General features: G+C 43.6%; 1 protein-coding gene across 1 annotated transcript; it reads left to right on the top strand.

Moving 5' to 3' along the window:
* Positions 1–14,067: 14,067 nt before the first annotated feature.
* LOC123065341 (transcription factor CSA) lies at positions 14,068–15,968 on the top strand. Its single transcript, XM_044488663.1, has 3 exons — positions 14,068–14,470; positions 14,752–15,279; positions 15,453–15,968. Exons 1-3 carry the CDS (start codon positions 14,236–14,238, stop codon positions 15,629–15,631), a joined length of 942 nt encoding a protein of 313 aa, XP_044344598.1. The 5' UTR covers positions 14,068–14,235; the 3' UTR covers positions 15,632–15,968.
* The last annotated feature ends 1,953 nt before the right edge of the window (positions 15,969–17,921 follow it).

The raw sequence follows: 17,921 nt of genomic DNA, 5'->3' as shown, positions 1-17,921 counted from the left end.
AGATCACGAAATCACGATGGATGAAGGAATAGGGAGTGGCAAGAGCCTAAGGTTGGGGATGCCTGAGGCACCCCCAAGGTAATATTCAAGGACTCCCAAGCATCTAAGCTTGGGTATGCTCAGAAGGTATTCCCTCTTTCTTCTACCGACCATCAGTAATTTTACTGGGAGCTATATTTTTATTCATCACATGATATGAGTTTTGCTTGGAGCATCGTGTATTATATGAGTCTTTGCTTTGTTTGCTTTTTAGTTTGTCAGAGTCATCTTTTCTGGACATACCTATTTGAGAGGGACACACATTATTCGTGATTTGTTAGAATACTCTATGTGCTCCACTTAGAGCTAGGCAGTTGCTCTAGTGCTTCACTTATATCGGCGGTGATTATATTTTAAAGAAATAGTTGCACTCTCATGCTTCACTTATATCTTTTTGAGAGTTGATAAGAGTAATGGCAATTAGTGTGGGTTATGAATTTGGTCCTAACAGGATATGTATAAGAGGGACGTAATAAAAACTTTCATGTAGATCACTGAATATGATAAGTTTGATTCATTGTGATAGTTTTGCGATATAAAGGTGGTAATATGTGGGATATGCTAGTGAGTAATTGTGGTTTAGTAAGAATATTGGTGTTGAGGTTTGTGATTCCCGAAGCATGCATGTATAGTCTCCCGTTATGCTAAGAAGTTGGAGCATGATTTATTATTGGTTGTCTTCCTTATGAGTGGTGATAGGGGACGAGCGATGGTCTTTTCCTACCAATCTATCCCCTTAGGGGCATGACAGTAGTACTTTGCTTTGATGGCTAATAAACTTTTGCATTAAGTATCTGAGTTCTTTATCACTAATGTGAGTCCATGGATCATACACACTCTTACCTTTCCACAATTTGCTAGCCTCTTCGGTACCGTGCATTTGCCCTTTCTCACTTTGAGATGTGGTGCAAACTTCACCGGTGCATCCAAACCCAGTGATATGATATGCTCTATCGCACATAAGCCTCCTTATATCTTCCTCAAAACAACCACCATACCTACCTATTATGGCATTTCCATAGCCATTCCGAGATATATTGCCATGCAACTTCCACCGTTCCATTTTATTATGACACATATCATCATTATCATATTGCTTTGCATGATCATATAGCTGACATAGTATTTGTGGCTCATCCATCGTTCACATTTTTTATACATGTTACACTAAAATGTTGCACATCCCGGTACACCGCCGGAAGCAGTCATATAGAGTCATATTTTGTTCTAGTATCGAGTTGTATTTTTCTTTCGAGTTGTTAGTAAATAGAAGTGTGATGATCATCATATTCATTATTAGAGCATTGTCCCAAGTGAAGAAATAAAAGAAAGGCCACAAAGTTCCCACACAAAAAATAGGCCAAAAAGAGCCCAATAAAAAAAGAGGAAAAAAGAAAAAATGAGAGAAAAGATAGAAGGGGCAATGTTACTATCCTTTACACACTTGTGCTTCAAAATAGCACCATGTTTTTCATATAGAGAGTCTCCTATGCTTTATTTTCATATAACTACTGAGAATTTTTCATTATTAGAACTTGGCTTGTATATTTCAATGATGGCTTCCTCAAATTCCCGAGGTCTTTGAGAAAACAAGGTGGATGCACACCCACTTAGTTCTATTTTTGAGCTTCCATACACTTATAGCTCTTAGTGAATCCGTTGCATGGCAATCCCTACTCCTCGCACTGACATCATTTGATGGGCATCTCCATAGCCCGTTGATTAGCCTCGTCAATGTGAGACTTTCTTCCTTTTTTGTCGCCTCCATACAACCTCCAAACATCAGACTCTATTCCACCCATAGTGCTATATCCATGGCTTGCCCTCATGTATTGCGTAAGAGTTGAATAAGCTGAAGCGCATTAAAAAGTATGAACCAATTGCTCGGCTTGTCATTGGGGTTGTGCATGATAAATACTTTGTGTTAAGAAGATGGAGTGAGGGAGTCCTGGATTCGGGGGTCCTCAAGTGTCCGGCCCAGGATTATGAGTCGGGTTGAATGGGCCGTAAAGATCAAGATAAAAACCATCCTCCGTGTCCGGGTGGGACTCCTCCATGCATGAACGGCAAGATTAGAGTTCGGGTGTATTGTTTCCTTCCCTTGTGAACCGACCTTGTACAAACCCTAGGTCCCTCCGATGTGTATATAAACCAGAGGGTTTAGTCCGTAGGGGCTATCATCATTACCATCATCGGAATATTCATAGGCCAGACATCTAGGGTTTAGCCACCACGATCTCGAGGTAGATCAACTCTTGTAACCTCTATACTCTTCGAATATAATCAAGCAGGAGTAGGGTTTTACCTCCTTTAAGAGGGCCCGAACCTGGGTAAACATTGTGTCCCTTTGTCCATTGTTACCATTGATCGTTAGACGCACAACTTGGGACCCCTACCCAAGATCTGCCGGTTTTGACACCGACATTAGTGCTTTCTTTAAGAGCTCTGTCATGCTGTCTACAAAAGCTATCTATGGCTCTCCTAGTCATCAACGATAATATAACTTCTGGAAGGGGCCTGACTTCTGGGCAGACCCTCCAGCTCGACCGTTTCATTGTAGGAGCTTGCTCGGCGGTTTTACCATGTAATTAAGTTAGTTTTGTTAGGGTTTGATCCCTAGTATCCACTATGTTCTGCGATTGATGTTGCAATGACTTTGTTATGTTTAATGCTTGTCACTAGGGCCCGAGTGCCATGATTTCAGATCTGAACCTATTATGTTTTCATGAATATATGTGTGCTCTTGATCCTATCTTGCAAGTCTATAGTCACCTATTATGTGTTATGATCCGACAACCCCGAAGTGACAATAATCGGGATACTTCTCGGTGATGACCATAGTTTGAGGAGTTCATGTATTCACTATGTGTTAATGCTTTGTTCCGGTTCTCTATTAAAAGGAGGCCTTAATATCCCTTAGCTTCCGCTAGGACCCCGCTGCCACGGGAGGGTAGGACAAAAGATGTCATGCAAAATCTTTTCCATAAGCATGTATGACTATATACGGAATACATGCATACATTACATTGATGGATTGGAGCTAGTTCTGTGTCACCCTATGTTATAGCTATTACATGAGGAATCGCATCCGACGTAATTATCCATCACTGATCCAATGCCTACGAGATTTTCACATATTGTTCTTCGCTTATTTACTTTTCTGTTGTTACTATTATAATCACTACAAAACCCAAAAACTATTATCTTTACTTTTGCCACTATTACCTTTATTATCATACCACTTTGCTACTAAATACTTTGCTGCAGATACTAAGTTATCCAGGTGTGGTTGAATTGACAACTCAACTGCTAATACTCAATAATATTCTTTGGCTCCCCTTGTGTCGAATCAATAAATTTGGGTTGAATACTTTATCCTCGAAAGCTGTTGCGATCCCCTACACTTGTGGGTTATCAAGACTAATTTCTGGCGCCGTTGCCGGGGAGCATAGCTCTATTCTCTGAGTCACTTGGGATTTATATCTATTGATCATTATGAGGAACTTGAAAGACGAAAGAACCAAGATTTTACCCTCAACTACTAGGGAAGGTAAGGAACTGCCATCTGGCTCTGCACTAGATTCTCCTTCCGTTATTAGTAAGCTTGCGACACCTAAACCTGCTACTACGATGAATTCTGATATGTCGCATGTTATTGATGATGCCACTTCTGCTATGCATGATACTTATGATGAAACTATTTCTGTGCGTGATACTACTTTGCCATTAGGTGAATTTCTTGATGAACAACTTGCTAGGGCTAGAGAGAATGAAATTATTGAAGATGCTATTATTGATGATAGTGATGATGAAAGTTCTCCCAATGATTATGAATTGCCTGTTGTTCCTAAGGTTTATGTTATGGAAGAGGAAGCTGCTAGAGCTACGTTTGCTTGTAAAGATAGATATGATCTTAAGAAATTATTAGCTAAATGGAAGCAGTAGTCTCTTAATGCTAGAATGAAACCTGACCCTGCTTTTGCTACTTCACCTATCTGTGTTACTGATAAGGATTATGAATTCTCTGTTGATCCTGAGATTATTACTTTGGTTGAATCTGATCCTTTTTATGGCCTTGAATCTAAAACTGTTGTGGCACATCTTACCAAGTTGAATGATATAGCCACCCTATTTACTCATGATGATAAATCTCACTATTATTATATCCTTAAGATATTTCCATTCTCCATAAAGGGTGATGCTAAGACTTGGTATAATTCTCTTGCTCCTGGTTGTGTGCGTAGTCCCCAGGATATGATTTATTACTTCTCTGCTAAATATTTCCATGCTCATAAGAAACAAGCTGCCTTGCGGGAAATATATAATTTTGTGCAAATCAAAGAAGAGAGTCTCCCACAAGCTTGGGGGAGGCTTCTCCGATTACTTAATGCTTTGCCTGATCATCCTCTTAGGAAAAATCAAATACTTGATATCTTTTATAATGGACTAACCGATGCTTCCAAGGACTACTTGGATAGTTGTGCTGGTTGTGTTTTCAGGGAAAGAACAGTTGACGAAACTGAAGTACTATTGAATAATATCCTGAGCCAATTCCTGAGGCAATTCCTGAACCAATTGAGCCAACTCCTGAGCCTATTCCTAAACCCACTCCGAAGAAGAGAGGTGTTTTATTTCTCAGTCCTGAAGATATGCAAGAGGCAAAGAAATCAATGAAAGAAAAAGGTGTAAAAGCTGAAGATGTCAAGAATTTACCATCTATTGAAGAAATACATGGTCTTAATATATCACCTGTTGAAGAACCACATTGTCTTGATAACCCGACACAACTAGTAAAGGTAAATTCTCTCTATAGATATGATAAAGTTGAAATCCCCTCCACTAAATTTCATAGCCCGTGCTTAGATGAATTTGATGACTTTATGGCTAGGCAAGAAAGTTTTAATGCTTATGTTGGTAGAGAGTTAAAGAATAATAATTTCAAGATAGGACGCGTGAGCGATCATATGGCTAGAGTTAAAGGTGAACTTAAACTCGTTAGCAAATATGCTTCTATGGTTGCTACTCAAGCTGAGCAAGTACTTAAAGCTCAAAATGATTTTCTTGATGAATTAAACAATAAAAATGACTTTGCTGTTAGAGTGGCTACTAGAAATGGTAGAATGACTCAGGAACCTTTGTATCCTGAAGGCCACCCTAAGAGAATCGAGCAATATTCTCAGAGAAATAATTTCGAGGCACCTAGTTCTTCTAAAAACAAGAAAAAGAAAAACGATAAGACTTTGCATGCTTCTAGTGAACCTGCTGTAGACACACCTGATAATCCCAATGATATTTCTATTTCTTATGCTGGAACACAATCAGGTGATGAACATGAACCTAGTGATAATGTTAATGATAATGTTCATGTTGATGCTCAACCTAGCAAAAACAATGATGTAGAGATTGAACCTGCTATTGATCTTGATAACCCACAATCAAAGAATCAACGTTATGATAAGAGACATTTTGTTGCTAGGAAGAACGATAGAGAAAGGGAACCATGGGTTCAGAAGCCCATGCCCTTTCCTCCTAAACCATCCAAGACAAAGGATGATGAGGATTTTGAGCGCTTTGCTAAAATGATTAGACCTATCTTCTTACATATGCGCTTAACTGATATGCTTAAAGTAAATCCTTATGCTAAGTATATGAAGGATATCATTACAAATAAAAGAAAGATACCGAAAGGTGAAATTTCCACCATGCTTGCTAATTACACTTTTAAAGGTGGAATACCAAAGAAACTTGGAGATCCGGGTGTACCAACTATACCATGCTCCATTAAAAGAAATTATGTTAGAACTGCTTTATGTGATCTTGGAGCCGGTGTTAGTGTTATGCCTCTCTCTTTATATCATAGACTTGAATTGAATAAGTTGACACCTACTGAAATATCTTTGCAAATGGCCGATAAATCAACTGCTATACCTGTCGGTATTTGTGAGGATGTGCCTGTTGCGGTTGCAAATGTCACTATCTTAACGGACTTTGTTATTCTTGATATTCCCGAGGACGATAGTATGTTGATTATCCTTGGTAGACCCTTTTTGAGTACTGCAGGGGATGTTATTGATTGCAACAAAGGCAATGTCACTTTTCATGTTAATGGTAATGAGCATATGGTACACTTTTCGAGGAAACAATCTCAAGTTCATAGCATCAATTCTATTGGAAAAATTCCAACTATCATTATTGGAGGTTTTGAATTTCCTCTCCCTACTGTCAAGAAAAAGTATGATATTCTTATTGTTGGGATGTTCATATCCCCGTTGAGGTAACTTAGTGTTATTCAAAATTTCTCCGGTTCCGTGTTATTCGGAATGAGTTTGTTAACAAGACTTGATCAACCTTTTTAGTGGATTCATTTTGATGATCACGAGATGGATGAAACTAGAAGGCACAACCTTCTGTACCCCCTTTTTACTTTCTGTTATTTAGAATAAATAAAGCAAAAATAGTATTATCCGTCTGTTTTCTAAATTATCCGTGCAATAAAAATATCCCGAAAATAAAAGTGCTCCAAATGCCCTACAAATTTAGTATGATTTTTTATTGAATATTTGAGGGTTTTAGGCACTGAAATCACTGCAGGAGGGGCAAGCACCAGGCCACGAGAGTGGAGGGCGCGCCCACTTACCCTGGGCGCGCCCCCTGTCTCGTGGGCCCCTGGTGGCCCCCTCCACTTATGCCAGCACCCACACACTCCATCTTCTTCCCAAAAAAATCCCCATCCAGCTCAAGCACGAGTTCTAGCTCATTTTGCTGCATTTTTCAATCTCCTTGCTCAAAGCTCCATTCACAAAACTGCTTTGGGAGATTGTTGCTTGGTATGTGACTCCTCCATTGGTCCAATTAGTTTTTGTTCTAGTGCTTTATTCATTGCAATTTTTTGCTGCATAGGTGACCATGTTCTTGAGCTTGCATGTTAAATTTATGAGGTCCCAAGTAATTCTAATGCATGATATACGCTCTAGGCACTTGTAGGAGTAGTTGCTACCAATCTTGTTTAGTTTTATTCACTTTTATTTTGAAGTTACTAAAATTTCAGAAATTTTTCAGAAAAAGAATTATGTCTAGGAGAATGTACCAAGGCGGTTCCTCGGTAAAGAAAGGACCCAAGATTGCTATACGAGAGCAAGATGTTGAAGTACCGAGGGACGCAGATGTACGAGCTTGTGAGTGGCCATCCGACGATTTTATGGTCGAAGCAGGCTTTAAGGAGGAATTTGACGCGTATGTGCGTAATGCTTATCTGGAGGACTTCTTACAAGATAAGTGTCCTCAGTACTATCAATTGACTGATTCATTTGTGTGAAGGTTTAAATATTACCGTACACGTAATTCTCCTAGTGTCCTATTTGATATCTATGTTACATCTTATACCATGGACTTAGAGGATTTTACAACTGCTTGCAAACTTCCACAGTGGGGTAATATTAATGATCCCCACAAATCTGAATTTAGAGACTTTCTTGCTAGTATTACTGTGGGAGAATCTAGGTACATAGCACAAGCTACCATAGGGAGCATTCGTTTTCCTGCTATACATTATTTTGCTCTCTTCATTGGTAGATGCATTAACGGTAAAGACAAAGCATGTCATATGTGTGTCCCTGATCTTTGTGTCCTCAAGAGCGCTGTGTTAGGTTATAAAAGGTTATAACTTGGGGGCAATAGTTGCACGTAGGTTGCAGAATAATGGTAGAGCTGGAGATTTGTTTGGAGGAATTTATGCAACCCGTGTGGCAAATTTTCTTGGTATAGCCCCACGAGAGGGGGATATGATGTTACCTCCTGCTTATTTAGATTATGACGCTATGGTCCATCATCATTTTCTTAGGAGGAATGAACAATTCCTCCAATATCGACTAATCTATGACAGACGCAACATCGTCCATGTTACTCTTCCTGCTCCTCTCCTTTTTGATTATCAGGAAAAAGGAAGATATGTTGTTACCAGGGAGGAAGCATCTGAACACGAGGGGAGAGCGGAGGCAGCTTGCCAACATGCCGCAGCTCAGGAGGCAATTGTTGCTTCATCTTAGTACGACCCCAGTTACAACTACGGATATCAGCCAGGCGGTCCTTGGTACTAGACCAACTTAGGCCAAAAGCCTAAGCTTGGGGGAGTACGTACTTCTCACCGACTTTACATTCATGTTCACACACTATTCTAGTCGTTGGTGCTCATACTCTTTCATTGTATTATCCATGCTAGTTTAAATTTCTTTTTCTAGCTTTCTTCTTGTGTGTTTGATAAACCTTAAGAAAAACCAAAAAAAATAGTTAGTTTAATTTCCATGCTTGTAGTAGAAATTAAAATGAAGACCCAAATAGATTTCTAGTTCTTCTTCTTACTTGTTGGAAGCTTTCCCATGTAAATAGTTTTCTTTTCTTTTCTTTTCTTTGGGGGTCGAGAGTAGAAGACCATATTGAAAATGTTTAATGGCTCTCATATGCATGATTGATTATTTAACTTGGAGCCCATATTACTTTGTCTTCTCTTTTGAGTTGAATGCTTACAGATTCCAGCTTAGTCCAATGCACGTGCACTATTATTATTATACACATCGTTCGGTCGTGCAAGTGAAAGGCAATACTGACAATATATGATGGACTTATTGAGATGAGAAAAGCTGGTATGAACTCGACCTCTCTTGTTTTTGTAAATATGATGAGTTCATCGTTTCTGATTCAGCTTATTATGAAGTAAACATATTTGCAATGACATCTGGAGATTATAGTTGCTTGTGCCATGCTTGATTATCTATGAGTTATAATGGTTTACCTTGCGTGCCAACATGCTATTAGAATGATTATGATGTGGTATGATGGGATGGTATCCTCCTTTGAATGAGTTGAGTGACTCGACTTGGCACATGTTAACACATGTAGTTGAAACAAATCAACATAGCCTTCATGATATTTATGTCCATGGTAGATTATATCCTACTCATGCTTGTACTCGGTGTAAATTAATTTTAATGCATGTTTATGACTGTTGTCGCTCTCTCAGTTGGTCGCTTCCCAGTCTTTTGCTAGCCTTCACCTGTACTAAGCGGGAATACTGCTTGTGCATCCAAACTCCTTAAACCCCAAAGTTATTCCAATGAGTCCACCATACCTTCCTATAAGCGGTATTTACCTGTCGTTCCAAGTAAATTTGTATGTGCCAAACTCCAAACCTTCAAATGAAATTCTGTTTTGTATGCTCGAGCAGCTCATGTTTCAACTAGGGCTGCCTATATCTTCCATGCTAGGTGGGTTATTCCCAAGAGGAGTGGACTCCGCTCCTCATTCACGAGAAAGGGCCGATAACCGGGATGCCCAGTCCCATGATCCAAAAAGATCAAAGCAAATCAAAATAATTAAACAAAACTCCCCTAGGGCTTTTGTTAGTTGGAGGCACTTGTTGTTTCGAGCAAGCCATGGATTGATGCTTGTTGGTGGTTGGGGGAGTATAAACCTTTACCATTCTGTTTGGGAACTGCCTATAATGCATGGAGTATGGAAGATACAGCCATCTCATTGTTGTTGCGTTGATAGTGAAAGTATGCCTCTCAAAATGTTATTCAATCTCTATTTTAAAATCGAGCTCTGGCACCTCTACAAATCCCTGCTTCCCTCTGCGAAGGGCCTATCTATTTCCTTTTATGTTGAGTCATCATCCTTCTTATTAAAAAGCACCCGCTAGAGAGCACACTGTCATTTGCATTCATTATTATTGGTTTATATTGGGTATGACCTGACTGGATCTCTTTTACCATGAATTACAATGTTTAGTCAGTCCTTGATCTTTAAAGGTGCTCTGCATTTATGTTTTGCGGTCTCAGAAAGGGCTAGCGAGATACCATTTTGTTATATCATGTTATGATTGTTTCGGAAAAGTGTTGTCATCCGAGTTTTATTATTATGGCTCGCTAGCTAATTATGTTATTGATATGAGTAATTGTGAGACCTGGGTGTTATTATGAGTATGGTTAGTTCGTAATATTTGCTGAAACCTGAATGCTGGCTTTGCATGTTTACAACAACAAGAGCAAACAGAGTTTGTAAAAGTTTTTCTTTATCACTTTCAGTTTATCAACTGAATTGCTTGAGGACAAGCAAAGGTTTAAGCTTGGGGGAGTTGATACGTCTCCAACGTATCTACTTTTCCAAACACTTTTGCCCTTGTTTTGGACTCTAACTTGCATGATTTGAATGAAACTAACCCGGACTGACGCTGTTTTCAGCAGAACTGCCATGATGTTGTTTTATGTGTAGAAAACAAAAGTTCTCGGAATGTCCTGAAAATCCACGGAGGCACTTTTTAGAAAATATAAAAAATACTAGCGAAAGAATCAAGACCAGGGGGCCCACACCCTGTCCACGAGGGTGGGGGGGGCGCCCACCCCCTGGGCGCGCCCCCTATCTCGTGGGCCCCCTGAGGCTCCGCCGACCTTAACTCCAACTCCATATATTCCGTCTCACGGAGAAAAAATCAGAGAGAAAGTTTCATTGCATTTTACGATACGGAGCCGCCGCCAAGCCCTAATCTCTCTCGGGAGGGCTGATCTAGAATCCGTTCGGGGCTCCGGAGAGGGGGTTTCGTTGCCGTCGTCATCATCAACCATCCTCCACCACCAATTTCATGATGCTCACCGCCATGCGTGAGTAATTCCATCACAGGCTTGTTGGACGGTGATGGGTTGGATGAGACTTACCATGTAATCAAGTTAGTTTTGTTAGGGTTTGATCCCTAGTATCCACTATGTTCTGAGATTGATGTTGCTATGACTTTGCTATGCTTAATGCTTGTCACTAGGGCCCGAGTGCCATGATTTCAGATCTGAACCTATTATGTTTTCATGAATATATGTGTGTTCTTGATCCTATCTTGCAAGTCTATAGTCACCTATTATTTGTTATGATCCGACAACCCCGAAGTGACAATAATCGGGATACTTCTCGGTGATGACCGTAGTTTGAGGAGTTCATGTATTCACTATGTGTTAATGCTTTGTTCCGGTTCTCTATTAAAAGGAGGCCTTAATATCCCTTAGTTTCCGCTAGGACCCCGCTGCCACGGGAGGGTAGGACAAAAGATGACATGCAAGTTCTTTTCCATAAGCACGTATGACTATATACGGAATACATGCCTACATTACATTGATGAATTGGAGCTAGTTCTGTGTCACCCTATGTTATAGTTATTACATGAGGAATCGCATCCGACATATTTATCCATCACTGATCCAATGCCTATGAGCTTTTCACATATTGTTCTTTGCTTATTTACTTTTCCGTTGTTACTGTTATAATCACTACAAAACCCAAAAACTATTATCTTTACTTTTGCCACTGTTACCTTTATTATCATACCACTTTGCTACTAAATACTTTGCTGCAGATACTAAGTTATCTAGGTGTGGTTGAATTGACAACTCAACTGCTAATACTCAATAATATTCTTTGGCTCCCCTTGTGTCGAATCAATAAATTTGGGTTGAATACTTTACCCTCGAAAGCTGTTGCGATTCTCTACACTTGTGGGTTATCAGTACCCTGCCAGCCAACAGTCCTCCCAAACAAGGAGGATCTCCCATTTCCAATCGTAGTTCCCATGGCCGCCCAAAAAAGAGCCATAGAATCCTTAGGTACCTTGATATGGAACTCGCACCAGGGTCACGTGGGGTCGGCCACTGTAACCATGGCCATCTCTCCTACATTGCACTGTTCAGCCATATGAGGTTGGGAAGTCCTAGGACTCCTGCCCACTTTGGGGTGCATACGGTTTCCCACGCCACTACACAATTCCACCGTTAGCATGTGCCTTGTTGCACCATAAGAAGCCCGATGCAGATCTTTGTCATTGCCGCAATTGTCTTTGGCGAGATATCTAGAGCCATCATTGTGTGTATTAGGATCACGCAAAGGACCGATTGTACCAAGAGGAGGCAACCACTCTTCGTCAGTGAGGCTGCCCCCCAGGTGGGCAGATGAGCAACTACAGAAATAATGAAATCAATTATTTGAATTCTTTAAAGTATTGCAATTGGTCTTATCCTCCTAGATTTGTATCTACGACGGAATGTTAGGTTACCATTAGCAACCGAGTAATGAAGTAGTTAATAGGGAGGAAGTTTGATCGGAATAAATATAAATTCTTTTCTTATTTCTTTTTTATGATTGACCAATATAAACATCAACAACTTCAAATTGGACTCGTTTCCCCTCAACAAATAAAGGCTTGGGCTAACAAAAACCTACCTAATGGAGAAGTCGTTGGCGAAGTCACAAGGCCCTCTACTTTTCATTATAAAACCGATAAACCAGAAAAAGATGGATTGTTTTGGGAAAGAGTCTTTGGACCCACAAAAAGCGGGATTTGCGCCTGTGGCAATTCTTGAGCGAGCGGAGCTGAAAACGAAGACGAAAGATTTTGCCAAAAATGCGGTGTACAATTTATGGATTCTCGGATACGAAGATATCAAATCGGACACATCAAACTCGCATGTCCCGTGACTCATGTGTGGTATTTGAAAGGTCTTCCTAGTTATATCGCGAATCTTTTAGATAAACCTCTTAAGAAGATGGAGGGCCTAGTATACGGCGATTTCTCTTTTGCTAGGCCCAGCACTAAAAAAACCTCTTAGTGCTTATTGTCCTCGATAGTGCTTATTGTTGACTACGTAAACCTCCTACCGTTATTTATGATGAATTGTGTTTTGTCGCTTGCGTCATATGATATCTAGTCGGTCGCCTACTAAATAGTCTTTCATCCTTCCAAATTGTATGAACCACTTCTACGACCCAACCCACCATGCAACGGGTATTATAGACATTGTTGAACCTGGCACGATAGCTTGTTGTTCTTGTTAGTTCGTTATTCCGCGATTACTGAAACCTATTAGTGGCATATATGATCAATCAGGTTTTGTCGCCTGCGCCATCTGAAATTTGATTGCTCGCCTACTAAAATGTGTTTCTTTTCTTCTAAAATATTTAGAACCATTTTTTCCTACCCTTCCCGCAGTGGTTCGTGGAGGCAGACAGTATACATTGTTGAACCTAGCTCGACACTTTGACTACGGTTACTATAGTTATCTGTATGCCAGTTAATCGCCTGGTCTTACGTAAAAGTGTTAATGTCTCAGTTACAAAAAAATTGTAGCTTGCTTGCTTGCTTTGCTTTGCTGTTTCAAATATTTGACTCTGCAGCACTGAAAAGATATTCAAATCTTCATATACTAGCAACTACTCTCTCCGTTCCCACATACTTGTCTTTCTAGACATTTCATTTCAAATGGACTCAACATACGGATGTATGTAGACATATTTTAAAGTGTAGATTCACTCATTTTGCGCCGTATGTAGTCACTTGTTGAAATCTCTAGAAAGACAAGTATTTAGGAACAGAGGGAGTAGTACGTAGTAATCAAAAGTGCAGGGTTGGGATCGCGATTGTTAGCCATATCCCCAAACATAAACACGGGATATGGAAAACCTGCTTGCGCTCAGTATTCGCGTATATTTGACATAAATAACGGGAGCAGAAGTAGTAAATGCATGAGATGGATATAGATACGATGCAGAAATGTGGGTATGCTACGGGGTGCGCGTAGAGAGTAAGGGCGTTCCGGTGGGTTTGTCAAGGTGGCAAGGGACAGAGTTCCACCCCCCGGCCCCTGGTAGTGGTTGGGATTGGACTCCCCAAACCCACACGAGTGGCCTCTGGAACCCAAAAAAAGAATCATAAAACCATCTCTCTCTCTCTCTCTCTCTCTCTCTCTCTCTGCCCTTCTTTTCCAACCCTTTTGCCATGAGTCTCAAAGTAAGGGAAACCCCCAAACCCAACCAAACCGAGTATCCGACCCAAGCACCGAACAATACTACTGCACAAAACCAATTAGCCGAGAGATATAAAGTTAAAGTTAGGAGGCATTAATTGGTTTCTTGTTTGGCATTTTGTTGCGGGTGGCGAAGCAAGAACAAGAGAAAGAGAGGAGGCGGCCTCCTCTTCCACCTCCACCTCCTATATTAGAAGAGAGGGACTCCCCTCGCAGCGGCATCAACAGCAAACAAGAAGCTGTCCCTTTCGCTCTCCTCTCTTCTTCCGTTACCACTCACCCTCCCGCTCCTCGCCTTTTAAGGCAAATAGCCCTCCTCCCTAAGACTCCTTCAACCTTAGAAAGAGAGAGAGAGAGACCAAGAATGGCTCGTGAGATGAATGGCTTCTTCAGCCACCCTCCGCCTCCGCCTCCGGCGCCGTACCAGGAGGAGGCGGCGGCGGACGTGGACGACGCGGAGGACGGCGGCGGCGGGCAGGGGAAGCTCTGCTCCAGGGGCCACTGGAGGCCCGCCGAGGACGCCCGGCTCAAGGAACTCGTCGGCCAGTACGGCCCCCAGAACTGGAACCTCATCGCCGAGAAGCTCGACGGCAGATCAGGTAATAAGAAGAGAAATAAAACAACAACCTAATACCATGTGGAGATGCAATGCTGTTTCATTTCGGATTCGAAGATGCATTGAATGCGCAAACGGAACTACTCTACTCTACTGGTTTCTTTTACTGCAACCATCTTCCGTTTCGTGTGCATAACTTCTTTTCTTTCTTTCTTTCTTTCTTTCTTTCTTGTAAAAATAAATACAATGGGTTAACGCAATGGTGATCGTGGCTTGTGCCTGATTCTGATTCCTGGTTTATTTTGTGATGATGTCGGCCAACAGGGAAAAGCTGCCGTCTGCGGTGGTTCAACCAGCTGGACCCGCGGATCAACCGCCGGGCCTTCACGGAGGAGGAGGAGGACCGCCTCATGGCGGCGCACCGCGCCTACGGCAACAAGTGGGCCCTCATCGCCCGCCTCTTCCCCGGCCGCACCGACAACGCCGTCAAGAACCACTGGCACGTCCTCATGGCCCGCAGGCAGCGGGAGCAGTCCGGCGCCTTCCGCCGCCGCACCAAGCCCGCCTCCGCCTCTTCCTCCTCCTCCATCGCCCCGGCGCCGCACTACGCGGGCGTCGTCCTCCAGCACCAGCACCAGTACCAGCACCACGGGGCATCTCCCATTCCCATGCCGCTCCAGCCGTTCGCCATGGGGGTGGCGATAGCGACCGGGATGTACAGCAAGGCCGCCACGGCCACGGCCAGCCGCGCCTACAGCGGCGGCGAGTCCGACGAGTCGGCGTCCACCTGCACCACCGACCTCTCCCTCAGCTCCGGCAACGCCGCCGTGCCCTGCTTCTACCACCACCAGGGTACGTGCCTCCCTCGCTGCATGCTTGCCCTCAAGGCGCAAGTCCCAAGCGCCAAGCCCCAAGCTGTTGTTGTTTTGTTGCGTCGTCAGTCGTCAGTCCTCCACATGGACATGGACATGGACATGGCCAGCATTTTGATCCGAGTCCGACTGACATGGTGGTCTTTGGTGCAGGCTACGACATGGCTCCGCAAGCTCACGCCGTGACCCAGGCCTTCTCGCCGAGCGCGCGCTCCGCCTTCTCCGCCCCGTCGTCCTCCTCGGCGCGGAGACAGCAGCAGCAGCACGAGGAGGAGGATGGCGACAAGCTCAGCCTGCCCTTCTTCGACTTCCTGGGCGTGGGCTCGACATGACCGGGCGGGGCGGGGCGGTGCGGTGCGGTGTACAGGTGGAGGCCGAGATCATCATCATCCTACGGGAGGCGGCTAATCCGGAATTCCTAGCTAGTTAAGCAAGCCTTATAGTCTAGAAGAAGCAGACTAGGAGAAGATGAGGAGTTAAGTTGTTTTATTTATGGCGATGAATGTGACCTCTCTGGTTTCACCCCTCCTCAGTTTTGCTGCTGATTACACTACTTATTCAGATGGAAAACAAGTCGCATGTAATGCAATGTAATGTAATGGTGGCAACCCGAACTTAGTTTCATGTTGTCTTCCTCTCTGGAAAGTCGCTATTCCATTTGTTTGTGCCGATCGAAGAAGCAAGGAAATAACTAGTAAAAATTGCCCCCTGCAGCAACGAGCATTTGATATGTCCGTTGTTGTCCATCCCATTCCATTGTCGGTGCCCACCCAGCCGCCGGCGACGGCGAGAGAAAAACAAATTAATGGCTCACTCAGTTTACTAAGCCGGTGCACTAGGAGTAAGACTAGGACTAGGAACGGACCGGCGTGATCGGTGCGTACGACGAGCGGCATATGTGAACGTTCTTTCTTTCTTTCTTGTTGCATTCATCAACAAGAACGACGAGTCATTTTCCCCTCTCTCTCCCTCTCCTCTCTCTCTCTCTCTCTATAGAGGGTCGGGGCGGGTCGGGGCGGGTCGGGGCCGGGCGGGCGTGGTCTCGGGGGATTCCGTTGGACTGTTGCGCGCATGGCCTGGTGGTGGTGGTGGTGGTGACCGTGGCGGGGACGGATGGATGGACCGCGCCTCATCCATCCTCACCACGCACGCCTTTGCAAGCCAACGAAACTGCTGTTGCAACAGCATCTCGTTGCTTCTTCTCTTCTTACTACTCCGTTACCACTTGCTACGTCACTCGCTCGCTTTCTGTAATTGCTGCTACCTGCAACTGCCTGCCTGCTCGCCTCATCACCGGCGACAATCCTATCTTAATTATGGCCTCTGCAACTGCAACCAACCCACACGGTCAATGCTAAAACCAAAACTTCATATCTCAACTGACCAAGAAACCGTGCAGTGAGCAATCACTGCAATGTGAGTTTCTCGGCAGTTTTCACCACCCACAGTGCCGGTTCTGCCCATGTTTGACTCGAGTTACTCTTTTTTGTACTCCCGAAAAAAAATAAACTCTTTTATCTATTGCTCCATTCCATACACCACCCCTGGGCTGGGCCTGGCATGCATGGACACACACACACACACTCGGAGGTGTACAGCAAAAATATCGAGCGAGCCTGTTGATCTGCTGAATGGATGGATGAAGACGTGCAGTCATCATGTTTTATAGTTGCACCAAAGAGGACTGGACTGGGTCAGGCTATGTGTGTGTCTGTGACCTGACACTCTCACGTCTGAATCCACTGCAGCTAGACCTGGCCATCCTCCGGGCCGGGCCGGGCTTCGGGCCGGGCCTGACCAAGCCCGAGGTAGAAAACTCAGGCCCGAGTCCGGCCCGGCCGTCGGGCCTAGTTTTCAGGCCCGAGCCCGGCCCATCACAACAAAAAATACATCGGGCCTCGGGCCTCGGGCCGGGCCTCTTCAGTAAATGGCATAAACAGCGGGCCCAGGCCCGGCCCGACCTAGTCTTCGGGCTCAAAACCTAGGCCCAGGCCCGGCCCGGGAGCAGCGTCGGGCCGGGTCGGGCCGGGTCGGGCCGGGCTTTTTCGGGCCGGGTCGAGCCGGGCTGTCCGGGCCGGGCGGCCCATGGCCAGGACTAACTGCAGCAAAATAAAATCTCAACTTATACTACATTTGGTGGTTCAGGTCATGTCCTGTCTTAAGACATGCATGCTAGCTACTCAGGTATATATTTTGCATCTCTTGTGACGCCGGCAGGCCAAACCGTCAAGCCAAAGCCTCCCTCATCATGCTTGTGTCATGGACAATTTGGAATGAGCGAAATGCAAGAGTGTTTAGGTTTAAAAGCGCTCCACCGACTATCTTGCTTAACACCATCACGACCGAGGCCAACCTTTGGGTCACCGCCGGTGCAAAAAAATTAGGGTCTTTCATATCGCAGAGTAATAATCCATGTGGTGTCGTGGGTGATTTGTAACAAACTCTATTCTCTCTTATTTAAAGGATGAGGCAAAGCTTTTGCCTCCGTTTCAAAAAAAAATTATTTTGCATCTGTACCGAAAAAAAAGTGATATAACTTTGCTTGATCACAACCACACAGGGCATCCTTTTTTCTTGGGTAGTTGAATTTACCACAGATCTTTGCCCCAGCCTGCCTGCAAT

Source organism: Triticum aestivum, chromosome 3B (genome assembly GCF_018294505.1).
Source record: "Triticum aestivum cultivar Chinese Spring chromosome 3B, IWGSC CS RefSeq v2.1, whole genome shotgun sequence".
NCBI classification, from domain to species: domain Eukaryota; kingdom Viridiplantae; phylum Streptophyta; class Magnoliopsida; order Poales; family Poaceae; genus Triticum; species Triticum aestivum.
Note: the sequence above shows the minus strand (reverse complement) of the source record. Positions and strands in the feature narration are given on the sequence as shown.